Below are 13,543 nucleotides of genomic sequence, written 5' to 3'. Positions count from 1 at the left end.
TCAAGGATAGACCACATATACAATAATGGTTGCATAAGATTATAATCCCCTATTTTTACTGCACTTTTTTTCTTTTTTTAAAAGGACTGACTGTACTTTTTCTATGTTTATATATATTTAGATACACAAATACCTACCATTATGTTACAACTGCCTACAGTATTCAGTAACATGCTGTACAGGTTTGTCCTAGGCTTGTGACTTAAGAGCAACAGACTACAACATACAGCCTAGGTGTGTCTAGGCTAGACCATCTAGGTTGGTATAAGTATGCTCTATAATGAGCGTAAAATGATGAAATTGCCTAAGGACTGATTTCTCAGAACATATCCCTGATGTGACTATACTTTCATAATTTTCACCTTTGGGACCAGCTTATGGTATTGGCAGGGGGTGTCCCTTAAAACCAAACCAAATACACAACAAATAATGCTAAAAGGTAGAGGTTGAAAAAAAAAAAAGTCTCACTCTCGCCCAGGCTGGAATGCAATGGTGCCAACACTGGACCAGACTCCTGGGCTCAAGCAATCCTCCCACCTCAGCCTCCTCAGTAACTAGGAATACAGGCCTGCACCACCATGCCTTTTTTTTTCTTTTTTTTTAAGAGATGGAGTCTCACGATGTTGCCCAGGCTGGTCTCAAACTCCTGGCATCAAGCAAGCCTCCTACCTCAGCCTCCCCAGGCTCTGGGGGCAGAAGCCACTGTGCTCAGCAGAGGTGGATTTTTAATGAAGGATAAAGCATATTTTTACTTCTTAGGGATTGTTTCATGCCTTGATCTCTGTCCATCTGCCTAGTTCCAGAGAGAAATAACAGAGATGTTCTCATTCCCAGCAAACGTTTGTTTTTCCTTCCTTGGATTTCTGCCCTGAGTTTGTGGCTGCTTTCCTACAGTGCCGACCTAAGCTAGATAAAATAGAAATTTCCTGACAAAACAAAGGAGATTAAAAAAAATTAGAATTTTCAAGAATGCTTCAAAATCTAAAGCGCAGAGTGCTTTGCACACACGGCAGTTATTGCTGCCACACCTTACCACCACAGGTGGCCACTGTCAGAATGCGATGTTCCACCAATGTCTCTTCATTTCACAATTTGAAAAATTTTTTTGTAGAGGCAGGGTTTTGTTGTCTTGCCCAAGCTGGTCTCCAACTGCTGGCCCCAAGGGATCTTGCCTTGGCCTCCCAGCAGCCACCTGCCTGGCTTTCATTTCATACATCATTATTGACTAGAAGGCATTGTCCTATGTGCTTGGTAATACATCACTGAGCAAAACAGACCAAAAACGGCCATTGAGGATTATATATATAATAATATATATGTTATATAGAGGATGTGGAATATAAATATATATGTGTATAGAGAGAGAGAGAGAGAAAGACTCATTCTGTCACCCAGGCTGGAGTGCAGTGGTGGGATCTTGGCTCACTGCCGTCTCCTCGACTCAGGTGATCCTCCCACCTCAGCCTCCAAGTAATTGGGACGACAGGCACATGCCACCAGGACCGGCTAATTTTTTTGTAGAGACGGGGTTTCACCATGTTGGCCAGGCTGGCCTCAAACAACTGGGCTCAAGTGATCCGTCCGCCTCGGCCTCCCAACTTGCTGGGATTACAGGCGTGAGCTACCGTGCCCAGTCTCTAGTGATTATATTCTTGCCCTGTTTAGCCATTATGTCTCTTTACTCACAACAGTTTATAAGTGAAACTTTGCCTTACCATTTGCATGAGTCGGCCTCAGCTTGTCATTATATATAAAGTTTACTAATGTAAATGACGAGTTAGTGGGTGCAGCACACCAACATGGCACATGTATACATATGTAACAAACCTGCACGTTGTGCACATGTACTCTAAAACTTAAAGTATAATACAAAAAAAAATAAAGTTTAAATATGATTGGACTGTACCCAGAGCCCAGTTTTCCAGAAATTAGAAACAGATATGCCTAAGACCCAGAGGGTTATTTATTACTCAAATCTAAAACGTTGACTCAAAACTTCCCCTAATGCCCACCTTTGGCAAACGGTGCTAAAACCTTTGCACGTGGCTTCAAAAAGTACCTGGCTGGGAACGCGTAGCTCTGGCGAGGCACTCTGCCTCCAAGCCGAAAGGGGGCAGTGGACTCACAGAGCCGCTGCTCGGCCCTCGGATCCCTCCACCCCACCCTGGGAACGTCACGACCTCCTCTCGCCGCTTCTCCCCGTTGCTAATGCGCAGGCGCTGGCGGGATAGCGCGCGAGCCGAGGAAGGGGTCACGAACTCTGACCCCCAACAAATACCTAAACACAGAAGGCTCTCTCCGCCGTGAATCTCGATCCCCCCTCCCGTCGGCTTCCTTCAACCTCTCTTCACGGAGCGCCCCCCAATCCACGAGTGGCAGCCGCAGGACTGTCGCGTCGGCGCCCGACGCCGGAGTCAGCGGGGCGCAAAAGCGCCGGTAAGAAGCGCTGGGTGGGGACACCAGCGGCCGCGTCGGGGGCGGGGGCCAGGGGGTGCCCTTCACCCGAACCGCCAACGGACACGGTCCCAGAGCATTCTCCGGCCTGCGTCCTGCGGCTAGCGGAGCCGTTCACTTTGGGAGCGCCGCTTTGGGCTGCTCGACTTGGGCTGGGAGCGCGGAGCGGCGGCGTCGAATGCGCGGAGCCCCGGGGAGAGGCGGGGGCGGTGGGACGCGGGGCCGGACGGCGAGCGGCTTGGAGCACACAACCGCCTTTCCAGCAGCGCTTACCGCAGCGCGTCTGACCTTTAACCTGCAGGGAAAGCTTCCGCGGCGCTGCAGCTTTCCCCGCCCGGGAGAGCCGCGCGCAGCGCCAGGGCTTCCAGGGCGCACGGCTAACGCCGGCACGAGTGAGACCCGGGAGAGGCCGACCCTCGGCTAGTGGCCGCAAGTCCCGGCCTGCATCCCGTCCCTAAGTCCCGTGCTTTCACGGGACGGACAGAATGACCCCCCTCCACTTTCACTTTTCTCTCACGACAAATCGGGCCAGGGTCGTCGCTGCCTGTGGGCCTGGATCTTTTTCAGAAGAAATGGAACGGCCTCAGGGTTCTCACTGCAGGGCGCATCTCCAAGCTTCCTATGGATAGCTCTTTTGTTAAGAAATAATTATTCCAACTCGGGCAGATACCATTTTTGAGCAGTACGAATGCTGCCAAGTTGTCCCATAATCTTCAGTAAGTAGGTCAGCCTTTTAAAAAGTAACCGGAAAGCAAAAGCAAAAATACCTAAAATTACGGCCTTTAGGGTTTAATACCGCTAGAATTTGTAAATGGACCTTCGATTTTGAGGTTTTTTGAACCGTTTCTGCTGTGTGGTTGGTGATACTCGATTTTTTTTTTCTTTTTTTTTTTGAGAGGGAGAGGGAGTCTCACTGTCGCCAGGCTGGAGTGCGGTGGTGCGATCTCGGCTCACTGCAACCTCCTTCTTCAGGTTCAAGCGATTCTGCTGTCTCAGCCTCCCGAGTAGCTGGGATTACAAACACGAGCCACCACACCCAGCTAGTTTTTTTTGTTTGTTTGTTTGTTTTTGTATTTTTAGTAGAGATAGGGTTTCACCATGTTGGCCAGGATGGTCTCGATATTCTGACCTCGTGATGTACCCGCCTCTGATGCATCCGCCTCGGCCTCCCAAAGTGCTGGGATTACAGGCGTGAGCCACCGCGCCCGGCCGATGATTGTTTTTAAACTTTGCTGTAAGTCCAGTTAGTATATCTGAAAAAGCGATGCGTATTTCTATCATTAAAAGTGGGTCGCGGCTGGGCGCGCTGGCTCACACCTGTAATCCCAGCACTTGGGGAGGCCGAGGCGGGCGGATCATCTGAAGTCGGGAGTTCGAGACCAGCCTGACTAACATGGAGAAACCCCGTTTCTACTAAAAATACAAAATTAGCCGGGCGTGGTGGCACACGCCTGTAATCCCAGCAACTCTGGAGGCTGAGGCAGGAGAATCGCTTGAACCCGGGAGGCGGAGGTTGCAGTGAGCCGAGATCGCGCCATTGCACTCCAGCCTGGGCAACAAGAGCAAAACTCCGTCTGAAGAAAAAAAAAAAAAAAAGTGGGTTTTATGAAATGTTGCTAATCTTAGTCTTTCAAGGGGCATGTTAGTTTCTTCTAGGAAAGGTTTTTTGTTTTGTTTTATAGAAATGGTGGGGGGCCTCATTTTGTTATCCAGACAGATCACTGGCCTCAAGCTATCCTCCTGCCTCAGCCTGTTGAGTAGCTGGAATTACAGGCACCACCTCCTAAGGAAGGATTTTGAGGGAGCAAACATCCCCAAAATATCTACCGTCTGTGTGTCTGCCACACAATGTATAATTCCTACTCTTGGGGAATAAAAACAAAACAGCATACAATAAATAATAGTATAAATATAATGCGTTGCCGTTTTTCAGTGACAAGACCATCTGCAGCCTCTTGAAGTCTTTCATGAACTGTCTGTAGAAAAATGCACCTTTAGATAAAATTTTACATACAGTATTAGGAGTTAACAGAAATCTATTTCTGAATCCTAGCTAACAACCTTAGTCTACAAAATAATTGCTAGACCCTTCAAGAAAGACTGGGTAAAAAACTATTTGAATCAAATTTTTTTTTTTTTTTTGAGACGGAGTTTTGCTCTTGTTTCCCAAGCTGGAGTGCAATGGCATGATCTCGGCTCACTGCAGCCTCCACCTCCCAGGTTCAAGCGATTCTCTTGCCTCAGCCTCCTGCGTAGCTGGGATCACAGGCGCCGTCCACCACGCCCGGCTGAATTTTTGTATTTTTCGTAGAGATGGGGTTTCACCATGTTGGCCAGGCTGGTCTTGAACTCTTGACCTCAGGTGATCCACATGCCTTGGCCTCCCAAAGTGCTGGGATTACAGGCATGAGCCATCGCCCCTGGCTTGAACAAATCTTAAAGGTCAGGTGGAATTTAAATGAGGGAGAAAGTAGGAATATGTTGGGGAATAAAGAATATCGTAGTTTGACCTGAACAGAGGCCCCTCTTGGGAGTGATAGGAAATGAGAATAGGGGGAAGTCGGATTATAAAAGAACTCTCCATTATGTTCACAGTGCCAGGCACCTTGTGAATGCGTAATAAATATTGAATGAATACCAAGGGAAGGGGTTAAAACTTTGTTCCTTTGCCATTAAAGCAGCACTGATGGTCTGAAGCTGGAGAATAAGGATAAGTCGTTCTGTGAATGCCTGGCCCATAGTAAGTATTCAACAAGTGATTTGTTGAATGGAAGAAAATTGAATAAATTTTTGAGCCAGTCAATATGAACATTTTTAAGGCTCTTGGTATACATTGGCAAATTACTTTTCTAGGAAGGTTAAAACAGCCTAACCTTCTACCAACAGTGTATAAAGAATGTGTGTGTTGGCTGGGTGTGGTGGCTCATACCTGTAATCCCCACACTTTGTGAGGCTGAGGTGGGTGGATCACTTGAGGTCAAGAGTTCAAGACCAGCCTGGCCAACATGGTGAAACCCTTTCTCTACTAAAAATACAAAAAGTAGCTGGGCATGGTGGTGCATGCCTCTAATCCCAGCTACTCGGGAGGCTGAGGCAGGAGAATTGCTTGAACCTGGGAGGCGGAGGTTGTAGTGAGCCGAGATTGCACCACTGCACTCCAGCCTGGGTGACAGAGCAAGATTCTGTCTCAAAAAACAAACAAACAAACAAACAAAAAAAACTTGTAAATTTTACTTTTGTATTGGCTACTCAAGGCCAGTTTATCAGGCTGGATCCTATTTGAAGTTGGGAAGAATGGGAAGAAAACAGACACTGCTGTCAGAGCAGCCTTGACTTACACCATTACTTACCTTCTTTCTCATCTCTTCAGGGTAGAGACCATCTTTATTATACTATCCCAGTGTCAGGCATAGATCCTGGAACACATCAGGGACTCAGTTAACTGAAAGGTGTAGTTAGGGAAAGGGAGAGTTGCTTTTTTTTATAAGGTTGAGAATCCCCATGCAGTAGCAGCAATGAGTGTTGGATGGATGGATGGATGCATGCATGCATGCATGGTTGCATAGATGCATGGATGGATGGATGAATGTTTAAAAGCATTCTTTCAGTCATCCAGGCACAAAATTATGGGGGAAAAAAAGGAATGTGTGTGTTGCCTTATCTTCGGAGTTAAATTTAGTCTTGGAAAATATATAGTCATATGTTATGGGGATGTGTTCTGAGAAATGCATCCCTAAGTGATTTTATCACAAATGAACATCATAGAGCATACTTACACAAAACTAAATGGTATAACTTACCATACACCTAGGCTATACAGCATAGCCTGTTGCTCTTCACAAACCCACACAGCATGTTACTTTAGTGAATACTGTAGGCAGTTTTAACACAGTAGTATTTGTGTAAGTAAAAAATCTAAACATAGAAGAGATGTAGTAAAAATACAGTGTTATGGGTGTAATCTTGTGGTACCGCTATTGTATATGCAGTTTCATTCATTGACTAAAACATTGTGCAGTACATGACTATATATTGATCTAATGAGTCCCTGGAATTCATTCAGATAAACAAATAGTTTATCTACCTAAGTTTTCATTATGAGGTGACTTCTTTGAGTCTAATGCACCAATACACTGGTGTTGATTTTAGGATTTCTGGAAGAGATTTCTTATTTTTTTATTACTTTAATTTTTGTGGCAATTCTTGTATTTAAGCAAAATTTAAAAGCACCAAACACTTACTCAATGAAAAATAAGTCTCCCTCCCATTCCTGTTCCCAAACTTGCAGTTTCTTTCCTTGGAGGTAGTTATTGGAACCATTTTCTTTCTTATGTGTCCTTTAAGGTGAAGTTTTTCTTTTTCTTTTTTTTTTTCTTTTGACACAAAGTCTCTCTCTGTCACCCAGGCTGGAGTGCAGTGGCACGATCTTGGCTCACTGCAGCCTCTGCCTTCCAAGTTCAAGGGATTCTTCTGCCTCAGCCTCCTGAGTAGCTGGGATTATGGGCACCCACCACCATGCCTGGCTAATTTTTTTTTTTTTTTATGAGACGGAATTTCACTCATGGCCCAGGCTGGAGTGCAATGGTGCAATCTCGGCTCACCACAACCTCAGCCTCCCAGGTTCAAGTAATTCTACTGCCTCAGCCTCCCGAGTAGCTGGGATTACAGGCATGTACCACCACACCTGGCTAATTTTGTATTTTCAGTAGAGATGGCATTTCACCATGTTGGCCAGGCTGGTCCCAAACTCCTGATCTCCAGTAATCAGCCCACCTTGGCCTCCCATAGTGCTAGGAATACAGATGTGAGCCACTGGGGCCAGCCCAAGTGTAGATTTTCTTGTCTTTAGGCAGCATTTTAAAGTTTTATTTGCCTACCTAAATCTTGCGTGTTTCTTATTAAGTTTATGCCTGAGTGTTATGGGCTGAATTCGGTTCTCCCGCAAAATCATATGAATCCCAAATTCCTATGTTGATGTCCTAACCACCAGTACCTCAGAATTGAGTATATTGGAGATAAGGCCTTAAAAGAGATAATTGAGTTAAAATTAGTTCATTAGAGTGTACCATAATCAAAAATAACCGATGTCCTTCTATGAAGAGGACACAGACACTCAGAGGGAAGACTGTATAAACATATAAAGATACATGGAGGGCTGGGGCCGGGTGCAGTGGCTCATGCCTGTAATCCCAGCACTTTGGGAGGCCGAGGCAGGCAGATCACGAGGTCAGGAGATCAAGACCATCCTGGCTAACACAGTGAAACCCTGCCTCTACTAAAAATACAAAAAAATTAGCCGGCGTGGTAGCAGGTGCCTAGTCCCAGCTACTTGGGAGGCTGAGGCAGGAGAATGGCATGAACCCAGGAAGTGGAGCTTGCAGTGAGCCAAGATCATGCCACTGCACTCCAACCTGGGTGACAGAGCAAGACTCCATCTCAAAAAAAAAAAAAAGATACATGGAGGGATGGGCGTGGTGGCTCATGCTGATAATTCCAATTCTAATACTTGGGAGGCCGAGACAGGAAGATTGCTTGAGCCCAGGAGTTTGAGGCCAGCCTGGGCAACACAGTGAGACCCCATCTGTACAAAAAATAAAAAATTAGCTGGGTGTGGTGGTGTATACCTGTAGTTCCAGCTACTCAGGAGGATCACTTGAGCCCAGGAGGTTGAGATTGCAGTGACCCATGATGGTTCCCCCGTACACTCCAGCCTGAGTGATAGAGTGAGGCCTTGTTTAAAAAAAAAAAAAAAAGACAGATGGAAAAAGCAACCATGAATGGAAAAAGGAGACTGCAGGAAAAGCCAACCCTCCCACCTTAACTAGATTATTTTGAAGCAAATCTTAAATATCATATAGTTTTATTTGTAAATTATTTAATAAAAGTGTTTTTGTGAGTTTAATTATAAAGCATCTTTTTATTTTTGGCAGGACATTTTGGCAGTTAGATCATGGCAACCATAGAAGAAATTGCACATCAAATTATTGAACAACAGATGGGAGAGGTATGTCTAGTTTACGGTTGATGCACTGACCCACCAAACTTTTCTAATTCCTACTAAATGCATATACCAGGTTCTGGAGTTCCAGAAATAAAAGATATTCCCTAACTTAAGATAGCTTTTCAAGCTACTGAGAGATAGTTAAATAATCAGACAGTTCATAGTAGAATGTGGTAAGTTCTGTGACAGGTCATTGTATCAGGTGCAATGGGAGCACAGAAGAAAATTGAAAGGAATGAAGGGAAGGAAGGAAGGAAAGAAATTAAAGAGCTGTAGAGTGAGTAGGAATGCTTTTAGAGGGAATGCTTTTTAGAGGGTGCAATCTGAGGCCAGTTTTGGTGGGATCAGTGGGAGGAATTCAGTGTCAATACTGATCTTCATTTTTTTAAATGGTTATGTCCTATTACTTAGTAAGAGATATCACATAATTTGGAAGTTCTCAAAGTATTGTCTGTGGACACTTCAGAGAATCAACCAGGTGAAGACCATTTTTATAATAATACTGAAATGTTATTTGCCTTTTCAGTATTGTTCTGTCCCAGGTATACAGTGGAATTTTCTATAGACTGTGTGACATGTGATGATACTATACGATGAAATGTGTCAGCATTTATAAGGTGTACATAACTCAATGAATCATTGCTTTCCGGATGACCAGTGTATAATGTTACAAAATGATGCATGAGTGAAGGATCCATTTAAATTGCAGGATAGACCAACAGATTTTAATATAGTTTATGACTCTACCTTGCAGCTAACCTTTGAAAAGCTGCCACTTGTTGAGTTGATGTAATATTGAACAACTTTCACAGTTCGAAAAGGGTATTAAAATATCCTTCCCCTTTTCAACCAATAAATATGAAGCTGAATTTTCTTTAACATGTATACATATATGTATGTATATGTATATATATATGGTGAAGAAATATGTTTCCGGCTGATTTTTTGTGGCCATTTTTTGTACTCACGTGCCTGGCTGATGTTTTATATATTTTGTAGCAACAGGGTTTTGCCATGTTGCCCAGGCTGGTTTGGAGCTCCTGGGCTCAAGCAGTCCACTGGCCTTGGCCTTCCAAAGTGCTGGGATTACAGGCGTGAGGTGCTGTGCCCAGCCTTGTTATAACCAAAACAACATAGTCCAACAGATTAAATGAAGAAACAGATGTGAGATTCCAACTTCTGTTAAACCAGATATTAAAGCAATTTGTAGAAATGTAAAACAAAGCCACTCTCTCCACTACATTTTTGTTTGTTTGGAAAATAAACTTTTTAGTCATTAAGAAATAGGTTATAATGGGTACAAAAAAATAGGATGAATGAATTAGACCTAGTATTTGATAGCACAACAGAGGGACTATAGTCAATAATTTTTTTTTATTTTTATTTTTTGAGACGGAGTCTCGCTCTGTTGTCCAGGCTGGAGTGCAGTGGCACTGTCTTGGCTCACTGCAATCTCCGCCTCCCTGGTTCAATCGATTCTCCTGCCTCAGCCTCCTGAGTAGCTGGGATTACAGGCGCCTGCCACCACGCCCAGCTAAATTTTGTATTTTTAGTAGAGATGGGGTTTCAGCATGTTGGTCAGGCTGGTCTCAAACTCCTGACCTCGTGATCCGCCCACCTCAGCCTCCCAAAGTGCTGGGATTACAGGCATGAGCCCCTGCGCCCAGTCAATAATAATTTAATTATATATTTTAAAATAACCAAAAGAATATAATTGGATTGTTTGTAACATACAGGATAAATGCTTGAGGGGGTGGATGCCCTATTTTCCATGCGATTATTATGTATTGCCTGCCTGTATCAAAACATCTCACGTACCCCAAAGATAATATACACCTATGTACCCAAAAAAATTAAAAATAAATTTTAAAAAATTATGTTAACATTTAATGGGTTGTTAATTTTTAAATGAATCAACTATTTGTAAAATTTCCCTTTAAATTTCTAACTCACATGCAGAAAACCCCATCTCTACTAAAATACAAAAAATTAGCCAGGTGGGGTGGCGGGCGCCTGTAATCCCAGCTACTCGGGAGGCTGAGGCAGGAGAATCGCTTGAACCCGGGAGGCAGAGGTTGCAGCGAGCCGAGATCACATCACTGCACTCCAGCCTGGGCGACAAGAGTGAAACTCCGTCTCAAAAAAAAAGCTCTTTGGAACCCTCAGTAATATTTTAAAATATAAAGAGTCCTGAAAGCTAAGAACTGTTTCCATAATTTACTACTCTTCTCTATTGAAGGCTCTTTAGATTGCCTAAATATTCAATTATTACAATTATTATGCTGCAGCAATGTCCTTTTACTCATTTAAGCAGAATGTTTCAACCCAGGAGCAGTTGGACCATGAATGCGCCAAATGCTCTTCTCTAAGAAGTCAGTATGAACTATTAGTCTTTTATCCAAACAATTTCCTTTAGACAGAAACTGATTAGTGAATCAGAACTTTTTTTTAAATTTTGCATAGAAAAGAATCTTGAAATAATTTCAGGAAAATAAAAATAGAAAAAAGTTTGGTACAGAAGGAACAGGATTGGATGGTACAGAAGGAACAGGATTGGAATTTTGGAAAATTAGAAACAAACCAACTTTGCCATTTTAAAATTAAATCAAGGAATTTAATTGGCTTAATGATGTTTAATCTGGAATATATTTGCTGAATAACAGAAACTCTCAATGCTGAAATAGTTCTGTGTATTCATGAACTTGTTCCTCCCCCCAGATGGCAGATGGCAGTTCTGTCCTCACAATTGCTCAAGCCAAAATTTTACAGTCATCCTTGACTCTTTCTTCACATTCCCCTTCAGTCCATCAGCATATTTTGTTACTTCTCTCTTCTTAAAATAAAAAATAAGTAAATAAATCCCAATTTAATTGTTTTTCACCCCCAGCATGGCTCCTACCCTGTTCCTGGTCAGTATTTCCGCCCGTATGTCATAACCAGATATTGATGGTATCTGCAGTAGTGTCCTTTCTGATCTCCCTTAATTTTACTTCTGAATATATGTATATATATATATTTTTTTTTTTTTTTGAGACAGACTCTTGCTCTATCACCCAGGCTGGAGTGCAGTGGCGCGATCTCGGCTCACTGCAACCCCCACCTCCCCAGTTCAAGTGATTCTCCTGCCTCAGCCTCCCAAATAGCTCAGATTACAGGCACATGCCACCATGCCTAGCTAATTTTTTGTATTTTTAGTAGAGACGGGTTTTCCCTCTGTTAGCTAGGATGGTCTCAATCTCCTGACCCCATGAGCTGCCCGCCTTGGCCTCCCAAAGTGCTGGGGTTATAGGCATGAGCCACTATGTCCAGCCCGCCCCCCCCGCCACCCTTTTTTTTTTTTTTTGGAGGCAGAGTCCTGCTCTGTCGCCCAGGCTGGAGCGTAGTGGTATAATCCGAGCTCACTGCAACCTCCGCCTCCAGGGTTCAAGCGATTCTCCTGTCACAGCCTCCCCAGTTGCTGGGATTACAGGCACCCGCCACCATGCCCAGCTAATTTTTATATTTTAGTAGAGACAGGGTTTCGTCATGTTGGCCAGGCTGGGCTTGAATGCCTGACCTCAAGGGATCCACCTGCCTCAGCCTCCCAAAGTGCTGGGATTATGGGCGTGAGCCACTGCACCCGGCCTACTCTTGAACATTTGCAGTCTGTTCTTCACACTAAATTTAGAATGCTTTTTTTATGCTATTTTTTTTTTGAGATAGGGTCTCACTGTGTTGCCCAGTCTGGTCTCGAACTCCTGGCCTCAAGTGATCCTCCTGCCTCAGCCTCCCAAGTAGCTGGGATTATAGATAATGTCACTGTGCCTGTCTGATTCCTTTTTAAAAAGTAAAATCCTGTCACTCCTCTGCTCCAAACCCTTTGGTGGCTCTCCATTTCACACAGTAGGAAATCCAGACTTTTGTTTGGCCTACAAAGCCCTCTAAGTCCCAGCTGTCACTCAGATCCCATATTCTACTGTAATCCCTGTCTTCTCTTCTGCCTTACTCATCATATATCTCTATTGCTGTGCCTTGTGCCTCACATGTGTCAAACACCCTCCCTCCTGCCCTGGGGCCTCCTTATATGCTCTGTTTCCTCTACCTGGAATGTTCTTCCCCTAGGTAGTCCTAAGCCTTGGTCTGTTTCTTCACTCAGGCCTTTGCAAAAATGACACCTCCTTAGAGTGAGCTTCCCTCATTGCCCTCATTCTGTTACTGTCTCACCTTTCCTTGTTTTTCTTCGTAGCATTTAGTACCGCATGACGATATTATTATTTGCTTATTTATTATCTGTCTTTCCCCACTAAAATAAAAGCTTCATGAAGGCAAAAGTTTTGTTTTATTCACTGCTACATCCCAGTATGCAGAACAGCTAATATAAATCACCCAATATATGTTTGTCTAAATGGAACATGGGAGGGAAGGGGAAGGCAGGAATCAAAATAGTGAGGTCAAAATGTTCTTACTATTGTACCTTTGTTTGCACACTTGTTTATTTCTGTAGGATAGAATTTTGTGGCAATAGAATTGGTAGTTTAAAAGGTACGTGTGTGTTATATTGAATATATATGTAATGATGTGCTTTTCTAAGAACATAATTGTGTCATTAAAGAAAAACAAATGATTGAGTTTCATTGATTATTTTTCATGATTTTGTTAGATTGTTACAGAGCAGCAAACTGGGCAGAAAATCCAGATTGTGACAGCACTTGATCATAATACTCAAGGCAAACAGTTCATTCTGACAAATCACGACGGCTCTACTCCAAGCAAAGTCATTCTGGCCAGGCAAGATTCCACTCCAGGAAAAGTTTTCCTTACAACTCCAGATGCAGCAGGTGTCAACCAGTTATTTTTTACCACTCCTGATCTGTCTGCACAACACCTGCAGGTAAATAACTATAGAAGTGTCTTTTCCTCTTACATATAAAAAAAAAATTTTTAGTCATAAGCCCTGCCATAAAGACTTTAGATCTGTGTATATTCAGTAGGAAAAAAATGCATAAAATTATGTGCAACACAGTATCTACAGTGACAGCCCTCTCCTTTGGGCCACTGTACTTTCCTCACACTCATATATTTTGGGGGATTCTTTGTTGCATACAGTAA

General features: G+C 43.5%; 1 protein-coding gene across 4 annotated transcripts in view; it reads left to right on the top strand.

The window, feature by feature from the left end:
• Positions 1 to 5,137: 5,137 nt before the first annotated feature.
• NR2C1 (nuclear receptor subfamily 2 group C member 1) overlaps positions 5,138 to 13,543 on the top strand; it is a 51,653-nt gene continuing 43,247 nt past the window's right edge. Inside the window, exons 1-3 of one of the 4 annotated variants that reach the window (XM_055238402.2) lie at positions 5,138 to 5,194; positions 8,385 to 8,458; positions 13,095 to 13,325. In XM_055238402.2, coding sequence (XP_055094377.1) covers positions 8,405 to 8,458; positions 13,095 to 13,325 — 285 coding nt within the window. In that variant the 5' untranslated portion in view covers positions 5,138 to 5,194; positions 8,385 to 8,404. The remainder of the gene's footprint in view (positions 5,195 to 8,384; positions 8,459 to 13,094; positions 13,326 to 13,543) is intronic. The other 3 variants (XM_063614272.1, XM_063614273.1, XM_063614271.1) reach the window with 3 other exon arrangements.

This window comes from Symphalangus syndactylus, chromosome 13 (genome assembly GCF_028878055.3).
Source record: "Symphalangus syndactylus isolate Jambi chromosome 13, NHGRI_mSymSyn1-v2.1_pri, whole genome shotgun sequence".
Classification (NCBI taxonomy): domain Eukaryota; kingdom Metazoa; phylum Chordata; class Mammalia; order Primates; family Hylobatidae; genus Symphalangus; species Symphalangus syndactylus.
This window is presented reverse-complemented; position numbering and strand designations above follow the sequence as displayed.